General features: G+C 44.2%; 2 protein-coding genes across 2 annotated transcripts in view; one reads left to right on the forward strand and one right to left on the reverse strand.

Annotated features, from left to right (window-relative positions):
- The window catches only part of CEP250 (centrosomal protein 250), a 39,956-nt gene extending 36,214 nt beyond the window's left edge, over nucleotides 1–3,742 (reverse strand). Inside the window, exons 1-2 of the mRNA XM_042800822.1 lie at nucleotides 3,381–3,742; nucleotides 2,749–2,931 (exon numbers count right to left, since the gene is read on the reverse strand). The gene's annotated coding sequence lies outside the window, so the exon portion shown is untranslated. The remainder of the gene's footprint in view (nucleotides 1–2,748; nucleotides 2,932–3,380) is intronic.
- A 3,990-nt stretch (nucleotides 3,743–7,732) lies between these two features.
- GDF5 (growth differentiation factor 5) lies at nucleotides 7,733–11,605 on the forward strand. The gene is made up of 2 exons (XM_009976309.3): nucleotides 7,733–8,405; nucleotides 10,005–11,605. The coding sequence occupies exons 1-2, from the start codon at nucleotides 7,772–7,774 to the stop codon at nucleotides 10,871–10,873; spliced, it is 1,503 nt and encodes a 500-aa protein (XP_009974611.1). The 5' UTR covers nucleotides 7,733–7,771; the 3' UTR covers nucleotides 10,874–11,605.
- Nucleotides 11,606–21,452: the final 9,847 nt, after the last annotated feature.

Genomic DNA, 21,452 nt, shown 5'->3' on the forward strand with positions numbered 1-21,452 from the left:
AGACTCATATACACCCAAAGGCAACAAACACGGAAATATGAGGAAAAAAAAAAAAGAACAGATGAATGTCCTACACAGAGACTTAGAATACACTAAGGCAATACTGAAAGAAAAGGATTTCCTGATTGAATCTGAGAAGGAACTGATTGAGACCTTCAAAAAAAAAAAGAACAAGACGCTGAACAGCAGAAGGAAATTCTGCAACATCTTCAAGGGATGCTAAAGGAACAGGAGCAAGAAATTATATCCCTTAGAAAGCAATGTGAGGCATGCAAGGAAGAGGAGGAGAAACATGAAGCTGAACAAATCTCAAGCAACAAAACAGATTTTGAAAGAAGGAGAAAGAAAGATAGGGGTTCTGGAGGAGGCTATCTCTAAGCTTCAATAGCAAAAGGAGGAGGCAGCAATGCAGACTAAAGCTATAATGCAAAAACTAGAATACGATGAATCTTCTCTAGAAGCTAGAAATGAAGAGACAGTGTCTCTGTAAGAGCATGTCCAGGACCTTTGAGAGCAGAAGGGGTCAGAAGGCAAGCACAAGAGTCTAGAGCAGGATCTAGACAAAATGAGACAAATATTGGAGGAGAACCATTTGGAATTCCTCAGGCAGACAGAGCAAATGAACATGTTCCAGCGTCGTGAAGAAAGCATGAAAGTAGCACTAACATCAGGTCAGAAGCAAGTGAATCTGCTTGAGGAAGTGGTGAGGAAAAAAAAGACAATGAAACTCTTAGGCAAAATCTCCATTGCCAAGAAGAACTGAAGACCCTGCAGAATCTCCAGCTTAGGCTAACCAAGAACGATGAGGTTAGACACCACAAAGAGCAAGAGAAGCTCCTGGAGGAAGCCTGGCCTGAGAATGAACAAGAGACCAAGGCTCAAGGTAAGCAAAAAGAGTTAGAAGAGGAAGTAAGAGCTCTTCGGGAAGATTTCCAGCATGTTCAGCAGACTCTCACAAAGAAGGATGAAGAGATCACCTGCCAGAGAGACAGAGAGAACTACGCAGCTTGCCGTTAAACTTACCTCAAGTCAAAAACTTGGGGGTGGGTAATTGGTTCTCTCCTATCCAGGCAAGCTTAGCCAACGTGTCATGATTAGGATTTGGCATGAAAAGGAAAGGGCATAGTTGACGGGGCTGATGAACTGAACTTAGCAGAATTTTATCACCATGGCTGAACAGCTGCTACACTGATGGTGCTCAGAGGATGCTTTCAGACATGTAGATTACTGAGGTACACCTTTTCCAGTGTATTGAAAATAATGGAACTTGTACCATTGCCTGATCAGGTTAAAGGCTTCTTTGCACATTCTGGATGTACTTGTGCCACAGTCCAAAAAGCAAGAATGCAAATTTGTGTGGATTTCTCCAAGGTGATCTGACTACGATAGTGCTAGTTGAACAGCTGCAAACTTGCCTGGGACTCTGCCAATGCTTTTAGTGTTATGTTAGTATACAGGCCCATAAAAGATGCTGCTAATAAAATACCAAATTTATGCATTATACCTTTCTACATTATTTGAGAAATATCACTACCAGCCAGATCGGGATGGTGATGTGTATTGTGATCTGTTGATGGGAAGCAGAGAAGTGACAAGGGCAGGAAACATGAAAACAATGGAAGACTTCAGTTGCATCCATACAGATGAGGTCTGCAACAGCATTATAGCAGGTAATGCAGCTGCATCCATATAGATTGGTATAGTGCCGATATCAAGACTACATTTATAGATGTGTCAAGAGATTGCTTCAAGGAGCAGTTCATCAAGAAACCCAAGACATGGGAGGTGGCTCCTGACTACGTTCAGAGCAATGCACAGGCCTTGGTTGATAATGTGATTTCTTTCAAAGAGCAGTTCTGTAATGATGATGTAACAGGTAAAGAGCATAGAGAACAAAACCATACTAATTTATCTCTTCAGAAATACATGCTTCACCCACATCTTGCATAATGTTTAGTTATACAAGGACAGAGAGTAGAAGTCTAGATGGGGGAATATAGAGTGAAGGTCAAAGCAGATGATCGAAGATGTTAAATAGTTTCCCTAAGAGGAATATGTAAATATGGAGTCTTCATGATGGACAAAAAGTGGCTGCGAGAGAGGGAGCTGTAAATACTACAGACCTTTGTAAAGCCATTAACTGGCCGATTAGGAAATTAATGTTTCAAGTCTGTTTCAATACCAGAATGGAGCACACTGGACTAATCTATCAGGAAGCATGTCCAGATCAAACACAAAGATAGGTTTTTCTGCATTTCCAATTCAGTTATCACAGGATCACAGCCTGATTCAGGCTAGCAGGGACCCAGGAGGCCTCAAGCCCAATCTCCAGCTCAGAGCAGCTGGGGTCAGCTATGGGAGCAGCCCAGGTTGCTCAAGGCTCTATCCAGTTGGGCCTTCCAAATTTCCAGGGGTGGAATCTGCACAACCTCTCTGAGCAACCTGTTCTGCTGCACGGTTGCCTTCATGGTGCCATTTTTTGTTCTCCTGAAATCCAGTCTGAACCTCTCGTTTCAGCTCATGCCTGTCATCAACTACCCTGCTCAGGTTTGGAACGGTTTTTTTAAAGGCTCACAAAAGTACAAGGAGGCACCTGTGCTGCGGGGCAGCAGGTAGCCAGACCCGCCCACGCGCTCCCTTCCCCGCTTTGGGCCACAAATGATGCACATGCACAATTTGCTCTTTTACGGTGGGCCTCCTAACCTCCCACAACACCCAGCCCTGCCCAGAGAAAGCTTTCATGCTCACAGGAGCTCCTGGTCATGACGTGCTCTCTCCACCGTCTCTTGCTGCTCCACCTTTTCCCCCTGGGCTGAATCTTCTTTCAGCTGCAGCTCAGTGTTACTCTGGCGCAGACGCCAGACTTCTTGCTCTGTTACCTCAAGCTGTTGCTGTAGCTCTTCCCTGGTTTTCTCAAGGCTTGCACAGTCACTGCAGAGAGATGAGGCTCGGTCAGAAGAGTGAAGAGACCTCAACAGCCACAGATCCCACTTCAGCCATTCCAGGACGGAGCTGGGGGGAGCGCGATAAGGAAGGCCTCGCTCTTCCCCTCATGAGGTAGCTGAAGAGGGACGGAGAAAGGAAGGCAGGCTTTTGCCTTCTTTCAGTGAGAAGCCGTGGCTAGGCAAGGGCACCCAAAGAACAAAACTCAGAGGAGCAGCATGCTCAGAGGGAGGTGTCTTGTATTCCAACGTTGCTGGGAATCCCCAAGACAGCCTTGGGATTCACAAGAGAGCATGGGAAGCAGTGACAGGAGGATGCTGACGTGCCAGAGGCATACGCGTGATAGGGCAGGTGAGCTCTTCGCCCACACCACCTCGGAACTCCCAGAACTGGAAGCAGACTGCCTCCAGAACACAGGAGGAGGAGGAAACACTCACCTTTTGAGTGCTTCTACCAGAGACTGGAGGTGCTGCTGGTGGCTGCAGGACGTCTTGCATTCCTCCTCCAGTTCCTCAAGCCTTTGCTGCAGCTTCCTGCACTTTTCCTCCTGCTGTCTGTGCTGGTGCAGCAGGGAACTGATAGAGTCCTGCCTGGCAGAAAGCTCTTCAGCCCCGGGCAGGCACCCCCGCTCCCCACCTTGGCCTGCAGCTTCCGCACCAGCACCGCTTGCCGCCGCTGCGCCTCCTGCGAGCTCTGCAGCCGGCGCCGCAGAGAGAGCGAGCCCCGGCTCCGCGCCGCCATGGCCCCCGCTCGCCCGCGGGGCTCCGCCGCCCGCCAGGCCCCTCGGCGGGGGCCGCTCCGCCGCCGGCCCCGGCGGGCCGCGCTCGGGCGGCCCCGGGTCGCGGCCTGGCGCCTGCCGGGGCGGGCGCGGCGCCTCAGCCTGCCCGCCGGGCGGGAGCGGGCGCCGGGCCGCGGGGCGGGAGAGCCGGGCTCGCTCGGGGCCGCTCGGCGGGAGCGCCTCCCTTCGCGCTCCTCGCTGGCGGCGCCGCCGCGGGGAAGGAAGGGGCCGGCGCGGCAGCGGTTTGCGCCCCGGGGGGTGTCGGCGCCGGCCCGGCCGCCATGAGCCGCGGGAGGGGCGGGCACCCATTGCCGCCGGGGTTTGCGCTCGGCGGGCGGGGAAGCTCCTGAACGGCCTGTGATGGTGTAGGGTCCTCCGGACGCAGTTATCGGCACACCGGCCTCACCCAGCGAGTAGGACGAGTGCCATAGCAATTCCTGTGAGAAGGACAAAAGTGCTTGGGCTGCAGAAGGCGTCTTTAAGCCAACAGCCCTCAGAGCTTTTCCAGCGAGAGCCAGTCCAGTAAATAGCAGCAACGGGAGGCACAGCTGCCAGAGCCCTCGCAGGGGTTTATGTGGAAGACATTTTCATTTGCACGTAGCAGCCAGTTGGAAATGCGGAGCATGCAAATGGTGCAAGGTGGTGAAGCAATTACCAAATCATTACTGCAAAGTACGTCTTTCTGCAGTTCTCGTTTGTATCTTATTTTTCTCTCTTGCCTATTAAGGCTGTCTAGATAATAATCTCCAATACAGTGACAGCCTAAATATAATTGAGATGGATTCAGCTCCATGTATTTTAATATAACTCAAGCATCATTAGAAATCTAGGCAAAACCAGAGATACTCAGGACTCAGGGTAGCATCTTGTGAAGCAGAGATGATAAAAAAGGGTTTAGGGAATGATCTCTGAAACCCCTGCTTTATACAAAGTGGCTGAAGGAGCTCTAGCTTGTGGATCAGAAGATGAAGAGAGGGGTTAATTTAAAGCTATGAATTCCTGTCAAATGAGACAAAGATAGAAAAGAAAGAAAATTCCTGAAACTGCAGCTAGATGAGGTCAATCTATAAATATGATGCACTTCCATCTACAACACTGCTGCTGGGTGGGTGGATCATTTTACACTGTCCCAACTTCTCATATGTTCATGAACTAAAGTGCTGCTCTGTACATGCTCAGAGCATCTGCTTGTGTCTCAGCACCATCTCAGACTTGGTGTCCAAAGTCTCCACTGTCAGAGTCACAGCAAGCAGCTGGATGGTTCCAACCATGTGCTCTCTGACACCTCCCCCTGGCCTGCTGTGCCTGGGCTGTGGGATGGGGGGGCAGCTCTGAGTGCTCTGAGGCTCCTGTGTCCTTGGATCCACAGTGGAAACAAGAGTTTCCCAGCCTTGGTATCGAAAAGCTGCGGTCTCAGCAGGGCTGTCATCATCAGGCTTGATTACCAGTGGCCCCGCTTCATTCTTTCCCATAGTGTTTCAGGACAACTTGCATAAGGTATTCTGAGATTCTTTTCCAGACTGTTCTGAGACTACTCAGATCCCAAGACAACTGGCTTTCCATTGATTCCAAGTGTCATCCAAAAATGCTGTTTCCTTTTTCATGCTGTGCCTGGCTTTCTGGACTTACCACATAGGTGTCATTGCAGCAGACACACTGAAGGGAAGGGATGCCATCCAACCTTGACAGGCTGGAGGGGTGGGCCCATGCAAACGTCATGAAGTTCAACCAGGCCAAGTGCAAGGTCCTGCCCATGGGTCAGGGTGATCTCAAACACAAATCCAGGCTGGGCGAGGAGTGGTTGAGAGCAGCCCTGCAGAGAAGGGCTTGGGGGTATGAGTGGATGAAAAACTGTCTATGAGCCAGCAATGTTAACTTCTTTCTAATATTCTTTAATGCTTGGGCACAGGCATGCACTAACACCTGATGTGCTCCCTGAAGCGCACACCTTGTGATTGCATTGTCACCTGTAGATGTTTGTCATTTGGATGCAGCACTGACACTGAACTCCAGCCAGCTGAAGTCCTACCCAGGCAGCAGCAGAGTCCTTCTCAGGAATAGCACAAGTTACCTGCTTGATTAAAAGTGGGAGCTCAACCTTTAGCTGGTTTTGTGGCCTACTGGCAAGCTAATCAATACCCCCATTGCACAGAACTTGACATGGCACACCACCTCCTGCCCAGCAAGACGGTGGGCAATATGGGACGGATAAAAGGATGGCGTGGCTTGGAGGGCCATGGTAATGGTGTGGAGTGACTGCTGGGGAATGAATGGTTTCATCAGAAGTAACTCAGTGAAAAGCTGCTTTGTTTTGATGGGGAATATCAAAACTACAACTGACATCAGAGGAAGGGCCACTAAGTTGATCAGGAGGGTGAGTTTTTGGATCTACCTTATTTGTGACATCTGTGAAATGACTGAACTCTTGTATCCTTCAGTTCCTCCATCAAAACACAGTAAAGCATTCAGAGCTCCTCATGTAGAAAGGGCTGCAGGTTGTTATTTATGAAAGTAGTTTGGTGTTTCTGATACTAGTCAAGGTGGGAAATACTACAGCACACACAAATCAAGCTATAAAGTGTTGTATCTTTTCCCTTTCTGCTTGCCTCAGAAATAAAAACAACTGAGGGAGGAAGACTGGGTTTAGCATCAGTGCAAGATGAGAGAAGGGTTCCATTAATCCCTGTTCAATCCAGCCCTGTGCCTCATTTCCCAAAGGCTCATTTAGAACAACAACAGTTCATTTTTTGCAGCTTATGAAAGACACGCTTGCTCCACACTCTCTTTTGTACAGCTGAAAGCAGTAGGATAGCCTGGACATGTAAGTAACGCTGATTTCTAACTACCAGCCTTTTTGTGGCAAGGGGGTAGGTGGCTCTTGAAAATTTTGTGTCTAGTTTTAAAACAAAGGCAGGCGTTCAGCAGCCTCTGGAGGAAAGCCTGGGGTTTCAGGGAGTCTCCAGCTCCCCGAGTGGTCTGGCTGGAGGAGGAGGCTGGCTGCCTGCAGGGTGCACTGCTGCCCCATACTGCACCGCCCACCCTGCAGGCATCCCCACCGGCAGAAGCTTCTTCTCCAACTGGGCTTCTATGGACTTTTTTAAAGCATAGCAATAAATACGCCAAAATACACTGACTGTGGGCATGGCTGTGTTGCGCTTCTGAAAAATTAAACTTTACCCTTCTTAAGCGACTGCATTACCAGCTCAGCCCTTCCATCACTGGCGGACAAAGTGAAGCCACTGTTACAGTTCTCTGGAAAAAGAGCTAAATGAATTATATTCAGATATTTTAATGTATGTGTCCAGTGGACTGTATGACAGGTCTCAGTTGTTGATCTTGCAGTCTGTCCCGTTTAAATGTGAAGTTCATGGAAGGCTAAGGTAGAGGTCATATTGCCACTTGAAAAGGCATCCTCTGGAGTTTTGAGCCTGTGGAGCTGTTTCACATGAGGCAGAGTATGACTCATGCTAATGAAAAGGGTAAAGAAGATTTTTTTAAAGAAATATATCGCAGTTAAATTAGTTTAGACAGCATGACATCAGAGAGTAATTAAATAGGTTTGTTGGAATTCCGTTTCCAATTCCTGAGTTCAGGTTTGTAAAAGATTTCTGAGCACCTGCAGGTCTCTGTGTGTGAAATATTTTCACTGGAAAGGATTCAAAACTTTAAAAAAACCTTTTAACACAGAGGCAGCATTACGCCATTCTTCCTTCTTGGAAAAAAAAAAAAAAAAACCTTGGATTTAAACAGGACTCCTTCAAGTTTTCAGTCAGTTTTACAGAAGAAAACGAGGTGGTAAACTTTCTCTTTTCAAGAACAAGTTCTTTATAGTTGCTGACTGAAGTCAGAGGAGCTCGTATCTGAGTACATGAGCATTTCCACTATGGGACTGGATACAAGTATTGAACAACAAGATTTGAAATGTTTTAATCTCAAACAAAAACCATTTTTGCTGACTTTGGTTTTTAATTTCTTTCATGTTTTCTTCTGCCAAACTGGAGGAACCTTTCCTGATTTTTTCTTTAGTGGCATTCAGAGGAAGACCAGAGGATGAAAATCCTGCATTTTCTCACTTTACTGCTTTGGCATTTGACTTGGCTGTCTCTGGATCTAGTTCCTGGAGCGCTGAGTAATTCTGAAGCAGGTCAAAGTAATCCAGGATCTAAACTAGGTTTTTTAAAAGCAGAAGGAAAAGAGAGGAATCCTTCAGCACGGGCAGGTACACTGAGGACTGCAAGCCATGGATATAGTACTGGGACCTCAAAGGCTAGGACTAAAAGCAGTGCTGTTCAGGCTGGAGCTCTGCTGGCCAAGAATGATGAATCAAAGAAGGTTCTCTCAAGAACAGCAGCCACGGAGGGCAAGGTAGGACAACTCCCCAGCAGACCTTCTGGAGTAAGGACAGTGACTCCAAAGGTTCAAAATCTTAGCAGCAAGGTGGCTTTGAAAAAAACTGGCACGAGCAGTACTGACACTGATTCTTTCAAAACCAAAAAGACTAAAGAGCCTGGTACCCAGAGGGAAACTAAGGAAACTTTCAGACATCCCCCTATAACGCCACATGAATACATGCTCTCTTTGTACAGGACTCTCTCAGATGCAGAAAGAAAAGGTGTTAATGGAAGTGTAAAACTGGAGGCTGGACTTGCCAATACAATAACCAGCTTTATAGACAAAGGACAAGGTAAGAAAGGAGCTCGTGTGTGTGTGTGTGGACAGAGATGTCTGAGTGTGTTTATACATGTAGAGAGTATTAGAAAATAATCATACTTTGTTACAAAGTCAAATAGCTCTTTTTAATGCAAATTAAATCATACAACTGCTGCAGATTTTGTCCTCCTGCCTTATCTTGGAAAATTCATTTAGGGGCAGAACTAGAAGGTTGTGTAGCAGCCAAACAAAACATTTAGAAAATACTTTAGATGAATATTGTTGAAAATAAATCAGTCTTTGCATGCTTAGGTGTTCAAAAATCTTTTAAATTTTAGTCTTACTTTCCTCCCATAACTAGTTCCTGGAAACTGTTAACATTAGACTTTGTTGTAAAGTATGCCTAAAACCACGATATGCTAAGAACAGGGCTATTCCATGAAAAAGCCACAAGTTTCAGTATCAAAGGCTCGGCCTGATTTGTTCAAGGTGGAATCCTGAGGAGCTACACTGATGACCCAGGAGTTATTATATTGTAGGGTGAGTGTATCTGTACTAGCTGGAAGCTCATGCTTTCAGGTACCATCAAACTTCTATCCACAGAAGCCTACAGCTAAGCACAGACTAATGAGAGTAACAACTTCTGGGACTCCAGAACTTGCGGTTCGACTTCCTGGTTCCAAACTTTTTTTGAAATTTGGACTAGTGGCTTCTGCTTTCACACAAGAAGTAACAAGGCTCCCAAAGAATTATGTTCACCTTACCACTCTGGTTGGAGAGCCATGTTGCCTCCTGTGACATTAGTTAGAGTTTTGTCATGTACTTAAGGAAGCAACACAGGCTATAGCTGTTAAGGCAACAGTAATGGAAGATTCAGCTGGGACTGGATTTGTTTGCCAGTCAATTATGAATAGCTTGGCTTCTAGGAAGTGATGATATGCTGCTCACAAGTGCTGCATTCAGGTTCTCAGCTCACCACTGGAAGGCATTGTTAATATAACATTGCTAAAGTGTTGGCTCAGCCATATTCCTTGTTAGTGCTGCTCATGAGCTTAAGCAAGTGAATGTAAGTTCATGTTAAAGGGAGGTATGTTTTTCTGCCCAATTTGAAAAAGTTGTGAATCATGTGGAGTTAAGTTAATAAGGCAATTATCCTTGTGTCTGGCAGTTCCTGGGGGATGTTGGTTTTAAAGGACTAATTCACTATTGTATCGTCTAAGGGTAAATTTGCTCATGTTTGGAGCCAGCATGAGGCCTGGGCACCACTGAAGCTCTGTTTCAGTAATTTAAGTAGGATATAAGTGGCGAATAGGCCCTGTGAGTGCTCAGCCCTGAAAAAGGACTATTTTTCAATTGGCTAATTGCTACTTTGAAGGTAGAAAATGCCTGCCGGTGAAAGAAATGGGATTTCTACAAAGCAAACTCAGAAACTCATTTCCCTGTTGAGTCACTGGGTTCTTCTGGGTCCCTGCACACGGCTGATCCCTTAGACAAAAATTGCTCTTTCTGTTTGGTGTGCTAATTAAGGAAACTTCCAGACTTACGAGCAAACTTCAGGAAAACCATTAAGAATTGAATAACTGATATTGATCTGTGCTTGATATATATTTAAAAATGTGTGTGCTTTTTTTAGATGAGCGAGCGCCAACTATAAGAAAACAAAAATATATTTTTGACATCAGTGCATTAGAAAAAGATGGTTTGCTGGGAGCAGAGCTTCGAATATTGAGGAAAAAGCCATCTGATACATGGAAGTCTCTTTCTTCTGGAAAAACTTCCCAAGTGAAATTATTTAGTTGCTCTACAAACAGACAAGCAGCAACACTCCTGGACTCTCGTACTGTCAGTATCACGGATACACCGAAGTGGGAAGTGTTTGACATCTGGAAACTTTTCAGGAACTTTAAAAACTTGGTTAACTTGTGTTTTGAACTGGAAACTTTTGACAGGGGGAGAGCTGTTGATCTCAGGAGTGTGGGATTTAATAGAACAGGAAGACAGGTCAATGAAAAAGCTCTCTTCTTGGTATTTGGGAGGACGAAAAAAAGAGACTTGTTCTTCAACGAAATCAAAGCTAGATCCGGCCAAGATGACAAAACTGTTTATGAGTACTTATTCAATCAGAGGCGGAAGAGAAGAGCTCCTCTAGCAACACGGCAAGGGAAGAGGCCTACTAAGAATCTGAAGGCAAGGTGTAGCAGAAAAGCCCTCCACGTGAATTTTAAGGATATGGGCTGGGATGACTGGATAATAGCCCCTCTAGAGTATGAAGCGTATCACTGCGAAGGGCTCTGTGAATTCCCGCTTCGATCTCATCTGGAGCCCACCAATCATGCAGTTATCCAAACATTAATGAACTCAATGGACCCAGAATCAACACCCCCGACTTGCTGTGTCCCAACCAGGCTGAGTCCTATTAGCATTCTTTTCATTGACTCTGCAAACAATGTGGTCTACAAACAATATGAGGACATGGTGGTGGAGTCGTGTGGTTGTAGGTAGCAGAACAGTTGCTCACATGAATATGTTATGAAAGGTAATATGACACATATGAACATAACCTCTCCTCAAACAAGGTTAACTAGATTTCTTACCTCTAGGGCAAGTATGTTTACAAGGATGTAGCAATAAATCCAGTGCTTCTATATGTCTCTCCACAGTGGGCATATTTCTGTAGCATTTGGGTGCTGTCATGCAGCCTGGTATAAGGCCTTGTATCAGTGACATAAGACTGGCTCTATCTAAAGTCCATGATAGAGAAGATTATATCTCCACACCTCTAGATCACCTGCTTTTAGCCTCGAGGCAGCGGGTAGAGATGGTATCAGTGAGCTCTGGGTATGACCTGTTTGATCCTCTGAACAATGTTCTTGACACTGAATTTATGTCTGAGTCCCATGTGCTTTGTCCATTAAGAAATGTAAGAAAAGAGTCCTGATGTCTAGGAGGTTGTGTTCTGATGTGCTCCCATCTTGGTGTAAATAGTTACACTGTAATATGATTTCTTTCTGATTAGCTCTTGAAAGTATGCATATATAAAAAAGGAATCATTAAATATAATATGTTGATTTAGTTTTAAGTTTTACATGGAGATAGATGATGCAGGAGGTATTTGCTTCCATGTATGTTTTCCTGCAAGCTACATATCTTTCTTAAGTATCCACCTTTACATTATTATGTAGCAAGATATATTACTCTGTATAAGGTCCAAGTTGTTCTCAAATGCTCATAGTAAAAGTGTTCAGTTATGGCATAAGATGTAATAAATTATTGACACAGTGCTACATTGTGTCTAGCTGTCCAACTCTGCATGTCGTGGTTTGAGCCTGGTCGGCAGCCAACCACCACGCAGCAGCTCTCTCTCCCTTCTCTTCTGGCAATAAGAAGGGACAGAGAGCCAGGCTTGGGGTTCGAGATAGGACTGGGATGGGGAAAAATCACCCTTTATGGGCACGAGCAAAAGGCAGACTCGTTAGGGGAAGAAAAAAAAAGAACATACATTTATTACAGACACTAACAACACATAACAGAGTAGGACAGTGAGAAGCATTGCCACATCTTGAGAACACCTTCCCCCCACCCCTCCCTTCTTCCCGGGCTCAGCTCTGCTCCCGATATCTCTACCTGCTCCCCCGGTGGCGCAGGGGCAGGGAATGGGGGGTGCAGTCAGCGCTGCCACTTCCTTCATGTTCGGTGGGGGGAGCTTCTGGAACTTGTTCCCCCTGCTCCATCGTGGTCCCCCTCTCACAGGAGACAGTCCTCCACAAACTTTCTGTGACATGAGTTGCTCCCATGGGCCACAGTGTTCCCCACACTGCTCCGTCGTGGGACAACAACTTTCTCCAACTGGATTCCCTCCCACGGCTGCAGCCCTTCCCGAGCTGCTCCGGCGTGGGACTCCCCCGCATGCTGCAATCCTCCCAGCACTGAATTACAGCAGCGGGGCTGCCTTTTCCCACAAGACCCCAGCCTTCTTCGGGCACAACACCTTGATCATCTAGGCGGAAGCCACAGGCCATAAATCAATGTCTGCTCCCCCACAGATCTTCACGGGTGGCAGGGGGGGGCCGCCCTGCCGTCTCACCACAGGATACAGGGGGGTCTCTGCTCCGGCACACCTCCCCCCTCCTTTCTTCCTCCGTTCCTCCACTGACCTTGGTGTTCATGCAGCTGCAGCAACTGCTCCTCCCAAGTTCCACTGCCCGTCACCACGTCCCTTCTTAAATACGTTATCGCAGAGGCGCAGCTGATTGGCTCAGCCTTGGTGAAGAGGTGGAGCTGACTTGGAGCTGGGGGAGCTTTGAGAAGCTTCTCACAGGGGGCTGCCCCTATAGCCCACTCCCCTGCCACCAAAAAATACCCCACCACTTACTCAACTCAGGACACTGCATAATTATAATGCTATTAAGAAACTGTTTTTTAATGGTTTTGTACAATAAATACAAGTGAAAGGGACTTTTCAGTGCAGCAGAATACCAGTGGTATGCAAAACATGTCCATGTATTTTGCTTGCCTCTACCTCTGCTGCCACAGAGAGAAACTGTGGAAACATTGGAAGAAAGATCTGAAAGCATGGCCTGGTTTGATCTAGTGGGGAATGACACTACCTTTTGATGTATCTGGGGCAAAAATGATGATTGTGAAAGTGCTAGGGTATCCTTTTATTCCAACCTTCAAGGGCTGTGCGTTTGCTTATCCCCTTTATCTATTCTAGACATGGATTATAAATTTATTGCAGGATTACTCTGTGTATATTTCCACCTACAAAACTAGTTACTAGATGTTCAACAGTAGACAAATCATAAAGGCCATAGAACCATCAGAAATTGTTGAACTAGTTTACCAATAGTATAAAATATAAATGCTAAGGTTTTATATTGTTTCATCACAGTTTAAAACATCAAGTCATATGATTTCCTGGATTTGAACTCTCCTCTGCACAGCGTCACTGATGTGGGTAGTGGCAGGGAGCTGAATATGGCCCCTGAGGTCCTCCTGGTCAGTACGCCAGGCTGGACGTGTACTAGCTCACACTAGCGGCAACCCATCCAAAATTCCTGGTCAATAGCCATAGAGAAACAGTGACAAAGAGCTCTACCCTTCCTCCTGCGCTCCCTAGGTGGCTGAGCCTTTAACCAGCTTAAAACACCTGGATAAATGGCCTTGCCACCAGACACACGGGGTTCCCCTGTGCAGGCAGACCTGTCATGTACCACAACCGATAGCATGGTGATACAGAAAAAGCACTGCAGGGAGCTTTCATATGTGTGATCTCTTTGCAATAGCCTAGCGCCATGATTTCTACCTGCAGGAACTGATACTGCTTGGTGCAGGCCATGTGGTAACACAAAACAAGGTGGGTCAGAATTCTGTACTCGACAGGAACGCAAATCACTAACTGGCACGCTAACAGACATGTAGAATGACGAGCACTTGAAACTACTTTGTAACATGTACCTAAGAAATTCTGGCCTCTTATGGGTCTATTCTGTGGGTCAGGGCTGTCCCTGGGGCTCCTCTGTCTCCCTTCTGGACTCTTAAGTGGGTGAACTTCCCAGATCCTGCTCTTCCTCACCCTGATGGAGTCTTACACCAGGACCATCCGTTACTGTCCCCTGCACTAACTGCTTATCACCAGCCAATCTCATATGACTTTCAAAACAACAAGGGGTAGTACAAGCTTATTTTGATATGAAATACCATTGCTCCAGTAGGAGAGAAAACATTCTCCTGCCAAGTCCACAGCCAAGAGGGCATCTCAGACTTTTTTTGCCCATGCTGTTCAAGCAGTTCTTTTCTTGCTCCTGGCTGTTTTCTAGGTGACTGTCTTGCATCTTTTCAGGATCTTTTCTCTAGCACTGACCACAGGTACCTTCTGGAGAAGTTGACTAGATGACTGTGAGAAAGGGTTGTCTCCTTTCTTCCTTGCATGAAAGAGCGCTGCTCCCCATGCACGTGCCTGTGTGCACATTCCCAGTGAAATCTCTGTTCTCACATATGACAGGCACAGCTGTGCCACGCCATTTATTAACCACACAGGCACATTCCTCAATGGCTCAGAGTGATCAGTTTAAAATAGCAAATACTGCCTATTTAAAGTCTCTTGAAGCAAATCTATGTTGTCTTAACAGACAAGTTAACTGCTGGGATTATAACTGCCTGAAAAGCTCAGTTTGCTTCAGTTCCAGGTGGATTTGTGAGATTCTCCAACAGCTTTGGAGGAAGGTAGCATTGGTGTTACATGTAACGCATGATAATTTGGAAATCTGAGGAGGAAGATTGCTAAACACTTCCCACTGCAGAGCTGTTGATCAGCCTGAGGGTCCTGGTGAGGCTGGTCATGATAAAAAGTTTTAAAAACCTAGTAGGTATTTCTCTGAGGTTCTTGTTTCCTGTTCTTGTATGAATTTTTCAACATATGAATAAAGCAAAACAAAGATTCATGTGAAAGGTAATTAAATGGAATATATATCAGCACTGAAATGGAAAAAAAATGCTAAGATTTTGCAATTATCCCAAAGCAAACAGTAGGAACTGAGGAAAAATTAAAAGAAATACTGACATACTAAAGTCTTAGAAAACACCCTCTGATAATGGTTCAAAACCCAAAATTCTGGTGGTTAGTAGTTATACCTTGAAGGGAAAAAAAAAACAAAGACTAGTAAATCTTTAATATCAGTTTAAACAAATTTGAAACAATAGACACTAAAAAGCTAGAATTATAATGGATTATTACTGCATCAAAATTGTCAGATACTGGGTTTGGCTTAAACAGAAGCAATTTCAGCTCAGGTGTTCATGGTTGGAGGTAACATTACATTCACTTTTCCTGGCGCTACTCAAGTCTGGTCCAGCTCAAAGTGAGGAGTTTATAATGGTGGGCATGGTAGATGGCAAGATTATGGCAGTTTTTTCACTTTTAACTTTCAAATTGAGTATTCTTGTTTTATAACGAGTGCTATGATGTCCAGAGTATCCTTCTGCAATTCAGTTACTGAAATTGGTAACTCTGGGAATTCCAATTCAACACTATTTTACTCTGGAGTGGTCTAGTGACTTTCACCATGGTGTAAATGTATACTAGCCTATAGGTGCTTTATTGGTGTATTGTTTGAGCCATTGGGATCATCTGGCACAGACTTCTGTCTCCATAATTAATTATAAGATACTTACTGAATGGTTATGATCACTTAAGTCTATGGTGTTGAAGGGAGTGATCTCTTTCACTGCTCTTCTCAAAGCAGTCTCTGTTATTCTCAATTTGCCTAATATTTCAATAGCAACAAAAAGATGCTGCCACAGTAAGCTGTCATTTTTTTTTTTTTTCTGAATTCCACATATCCATTCAATTTCTACTCACAAACCGTTGCAAATGTTGTCAAGACTTTACATGGAAATCTTCAGTTTCAGTTATCCGGTGTGAGAACAGAAACATGTATTGAAACTTTCCAAGATACGGAAATGGTGGCCATTACAAACAGTCATTATCACCGATAAGCACAGAAGCACAATCCAGGTGGACTTCAACCCTTATTGTTCTCTGAAAACAGAGGTTTAGGGATAGGGCACAGTCTGGAGCTGACACACAGCAAAGAAACTGGAAAGAAACAGAGGACCTTGAAATTGCAGAAGTTTGGCACTACTTTCTTTAGCCTGGTCATTATATAACGTGCAAAGATAGACACCCTAAATTATTGTTACAGCTTTCTTCCCATGGGTGAATTGGTGTTAGCAACTGGATGGTAGAAACGCACAGAAACCTGAGCTGTAAAGCAATACAGGTTAAAAGTTCAGCTTTCCACCTTTATGATGGCAGGTTTCACTCTCTCACTGAGAATGCCTCATTTGTATTTACTTTTTAGGGTCATTATCTGCCCCATGAGAGTCTTTGTGAAGGTCCAAATTTCAAATAAACAGTACACTATAAGACAGGTATGTGTGGATAATTTTTGTTGTATTTGGCTAAAATATGGGTACTAAGCTCAATAGGTAAACATAAAAGTATGCCATTTAAAACAATGCATTCCCATTAGTGTTTGAATATGTGCCTAAACTCCATGTACACTTTAACATGGTTATGTCATTTCCTGTGTAAAATGTGCTTGTTTATACAGCAGCCATATGAAAGATGCAGTAACCCACTATGTGGGCTATTTGAAGCTTTCTTTAAGAAACATAAAAACCCCTTGACCCTTGTATAATAAAAGGTGTTAAAAGATACTGCTTTTATAACATTTAGCCAAGACTAATAAGAATGTACAAAGCAAACAATTTTTTTTTTTTACTCCATAGTCCTGGTCAATCATGTGTTATTTTATGAATTTACTGTTGCTGTTGGGTAGTAAAATGATATTTTAAAATAAAATTGCATGAGATTTCATTGCTTCTCAACAAATTTAATAAACAAGGAAATCTTAACAATTTTTGAAAAACAGTAAATACAGTGCAGTAAATACACTTTGCTGACTTCTCAGAATAGCCCATTTATTCTGTCATTCCAAGTTCACTGATGTCCCTATTTCACTGGGGCTTTTTTTCAGAACTAGTTTCAACTTTCTGCAATGATTTGGCTAGCTGAAGTAATGCAAATGGATTCAGTTTTCCCTGATGTCATTTTGAAGGGCACAGCTGTCAAGAAAAAATGACTCTGTTAATAATAATAGTAATTAATTGGCTGACCCTCTGCTAGGGGACAGAAAATGCTCTTTTTGCTGTTTTTTCTCTGAGAGTCTCTTTGCTATAATATCTTGTACCAGGCTTTGCCATCCAGGAATCCAGGCTGAACAGACTTTGCCCACTATACTGCCAGTGAAACGCCATTAAAATGAGAGTATTGCTTCTGCATATTCAGTTACTGTATGCCTGTTTTTTACAAGATGCCATTTATCATGGCAAAAAGTCAGAAATAAGCCTTTTATTGATAAAACCAGACACATTTCATTTTGCTCATGCAAATGGCTTCAAAACATTAATCTGTCTCCAGAAATGTTTAAAGAGAAACATAACTTGTGTCCTCCACGGCCTTAGAGAAGGGGCTGTATATCTTCACAGGAGCTCTCTTTTCTGCAGAGGCGCAGTAAGACACATAACCTTTAGGTGGCAAAGAAGTCATTAACTCATATCATTAGTGATCAGATGACAGGAACCCAGCTAGAGAGGATAAAAGGCTAATGGTAGCGCATGGAGAAGCAGATGCCACAGGAGGAGGTGCTCTAAAGAAATACTCAAGGGAATGTGGCTTGGGAGAAAGGACTCAGGGAGAAGTGGCTTTCAGGGGGAGGCAGATAGGCAGTCCCACAGCAGTGGGGGACAGCAGGGGCTGAGGACTGGGAGAAAGATTAACTAATAGTATCAACTGAATGCAGGAGCCACTGTAGAGTAAGTGTACACACAAAAGGAACAAGAGATGGGCTGGGTGGCAGTGCTGCTGGTGGGAACAGACATGTCTACATGTTTACCAGGAAAAAAGCCTTTGAGGGGTTGGTGTAATTCTTCTTTCTTTCCACTTGCCTGTCCTTCTCAAGCTAGCGGCTTTCAGGGCCTTACTCAAACCTCTGCCCAGAAGCTGCTGAAGGCTTAGAGAAAGAGCAGGCTGCTGAAGCCCAGCAAAGGCAAATAGCTACTGACAGTGGCATTGAAGAGCCAGCAACAGTGATAGCTTTAGCACAGTACTGACTGTGGCCATGTGTGCTGTGGTGGGAGGTCCAGAGCAATATAACTGAGAAACCAGAGTCTGGATGATGAGGCACTTTCACTTTTTTTTTTTTCACTTGCCCAGGGTGCGGAAGGTTTGGGCCCAGTTCCTTCTCCCCGCCACACTTCTACCTGGCAGGAGGTACCAAGGGGCGGGAACTCTTCATGTCTCCCACTGCACAGCTTCATTCAGAATGCTACTTGGAAAAGTTACATTTTTGCCTGAACCCTACAATATGAAGCTGGACAGCTTGCAAAGGAGGGCTGAGATAGACAACTACCCCAGCATACCTTGTAGGGAGTGTGCCCTTTGGGGAATAGGTGATCTGACCTAGATTTCTGATATAAATCACACAAAAGAAGGACTTGTACTAAAAGCTTCCACATCCAACTGTTCCTTTTACTGCTGGGTTCTTAGGTAAACAGCTGTATTGCAGACAGCCTGATATTTTAGGTACATTGTGAGAACAGCTGCTGTATGAGTCCTACAGGCAAGAAACACCGAGTGTGAGGAGGGAGAGAAGAGAGAAAGGACTTGAGCGATTGGCAGCAGCATAGCTGATACTCAGGCTCTGGACATGCATCCAAACAGCTACTCTAGCACATGAACGTGTTTACAAGAAGGTGTCACTGACACCAGTGATGATATGCTTCACAGTGTTTTTACAGATCTCTGAGCTATAGCCTGGTGCCCAGGCTCGGTCAAGGGTGACATGCTTGAACGTTTAGTGCCTACAGTCCACTATTTTCACTTCATAGCATCTACACTGGGATTTAAACCCACTTGGTGTGGGTCGGTGATGGAAGATGCATCTCAGATGTATGCAGAAATATTATAGAAATGGGACAAGTTTATTGATGACTTCATTTTTTTTTCCTATGGAATAATGTTGGGTGAATAATATTTGTTCAATGAGTTCCAGAAAATGTAAGCTGGAATCTTTCTGAAGCATAGAAACTTTAAAAACAGATTGATTCCTTGGAGTTCTAAGAAAAATGATCTGCTGTTTATCTCAAAATATAAACATAGTGGAGCTATCTGTCTTCCAAAACATTATAATGTTTTTCGTAAGAGAAAAAGCCATAAGAAATAATTCACTTCTTGCAATAGTAATGAAATATTCCCCATGCCAGTAAGATAAGAAAGTGATGAGGAGCATGTGCTGGCGTTGTCAGTTTTAAAACATTTAACTTGCACCAATAAGCCTACCGATTTTTAATAAATCTTGGAATTCTGGGGAAATTCCAGAGGTTTGGGAGACTCAGGAGAAAAGGAATTTAATTCAGTACTATAAAGGGTCACTGTGCTGACCTGGCAATTATAAGCAAATCATGGGACTGTTAATACTGACTGAATCTTATAATGTGATTGAAGAATGGTAGTTTAATTCATAGGCAATAAAGGCAGGAAGAACAATTAAGATCATTTAGCCTGATGAGCCTTGCTTATGCCAGGTAAAAAATTTTACCTCTGAGTCCCTGAAATGTCAGCTCACTTTTTATAGCAACCAAACAGCAAATGCAACTTTAGGAATGACTGGGAGAGAAATGGAGAACAAGTGAGAAAGCAATATGCAGGCACTCCAGGGGTTTACATGAACACTGATACAACAGAGCTGGAGAAGGGCAGTAAGAATGCCTGGAAGTATGAAACAGCTTCTGTGAGAGGAATAATTAGATAGACTGGAGCCCTTCGGTGAGAGGTGACTGGGGCAAGAAGGAAAAGTGATTAGGGCTAAGAATGTGAACTGGGAGCAAGTTTTCTCCCAAACAAGAACAACAATGCACCAAATGAAACCAGTTCAGGAGAGGTTTGAAACAAGCAGAAAGACACTGATTCCTACAGTGTATCCCAGCTGCAGAACTCCTGAGCACACCCTGTTTTGGCTGCTAAAAGTCTACATACATATGAAAAACTGAATAAGTTCATGGAAGAAAAATTCATTAAAAGCTGCTGAACATGAGTCCATGGGACTTTCTGAGCCACTGCTAGCTGGAAGCTGAGAAGCTGTGCCAGGAATGCCTCGCTGCACATTTGTCCTGTCCTTACTTTCTTTTTAGGGATCTGCTGTTGCCTATAGGAGATAGGCTAGATGCATCCATGGTCTGACTTAGGAAAACCATTCTTATGTTCTGTATGAAGTCCAAAACTTGCAGTGATCTACTACAGTGGGACCTCCTGGCTTAATCTGTTGAGTAGGATTTAGCAGGGCTTTGGCCACTGTCCTGTTAGAGAAGCACAGCTTTCTGATGTGGTGTCTCTTTTCCCACCAGTTTTTTATAAAGAAAGCCTATTTTAAAAGTTCCTTGGAATTAAATGACACTATGTAATAACTTGGTACTGTGTATTTGGAAAGAGAGATCCAGGATTGATTTAAAGACTGAAAGTTTTAAAAAGCTCACCACATTCAGCTCTGAGCTAATTCTGTGAATATTAGCACTTCATTTTTTAATAAGCAGCTATTTCTACCTACTGTCCAGTTTCCACTTTGAATCAGTGAATTGGCTTCTTTGTCTGCTACATGAAAAAACTTACTCCCTTGGGTATTGTTCTACTTACGTGGACTGTGATGAATTTTTTTCTTTTATTTTCTACGGAAGAGGTAGATCAACTTTGTTATGCTTTTGCTGTGTACTTTCTCTACCAGATTTTTTTCTTCTTCTAGTTTTTTTTTTTTTTTTCTTTAGACTGTTACTTCTCCAAATACTTTTTGTAGTGTGAACACCAGAACTCATTTAATGTTGCAGTAACAGTCTCATCAATGCCACAGAGATACTACTAACTGTACTTTTACTGGATTTTTACCTTCATTATAGTCCAAGGTTCAGCTTTCTCTGTCAGCTACAGCATCACATTAGGAGTTCAAACTCAGCCTTCTATTATGACCAACACTGCTTTTCCATAATCACTGCTTTTTAATGAAAAATTTTCCATTTTATAAGTTCTTACCACATAGTTGAATATCCTTGCTTACAGCTGAGTTAAAAAAGCTGCTTAGTCCCACTAAAACATTGTTGCTTGACAAGATTTATGTAATTCCTGTTATTCATGATGAAGTAAAAGTTACTTTGCTTTTTATGCTGAGGCATTGAGACAAGTAAAGGTACAACCTCACAAGCCCTGCGAGTGCTCGACTCAGGAGCAGAGACCTGTGTCCTGGGCTGGAGGGCTCACAACCTTCCTGTGCCTCCAGGAGGAATGAGCTTTTCCAGAAGTAATAGAAGAAAGATGCTGACAGCAATCTGTACTTCTTGAAAGTTGAAGTTCTGGGCTTCAAGAGCTGGGCAGAGGACTGGCAGACCCTCTGTTGCTCACATATATTTGCTAAAACCCTCTTTCTCAAGACATTCTTCAGACATCTTGAGGATGCGAGGATCGAGATGTGCT

Source organism: Tyto alba, unplaced genomic scaffold (genome assembly GCF_018691265.1).
Source record: "Tyto alba isolate M040663 unplaced genomic scaffold, T.alba_DEE_v4.0 Super-Scaffold_33, whole genome shotgun sequence".
Classification (NCBI taxonomy): domain Eukaryota; kingdom Metazoa; phylum Chordata; class Aves; order Strigiformes; family Tytonidae; genus Tyto; species Tyto alba.

Coding starts and splice junctions, on each gene's coding strand:
- GDF5 (XM_009976309.3), top strand. CDS start 7,772: ATGAAAATCCTGCATTTTCTCACTTTACTGCTTTGGCATTTGACTTGG. Junction 8,406..10,004: donor CTTTATAGACAAAGGACAAG/GTAAGAAAGGAG, acceptor TGCTTTTTTTAG/ATGAGCGAGCGCCAACTATA.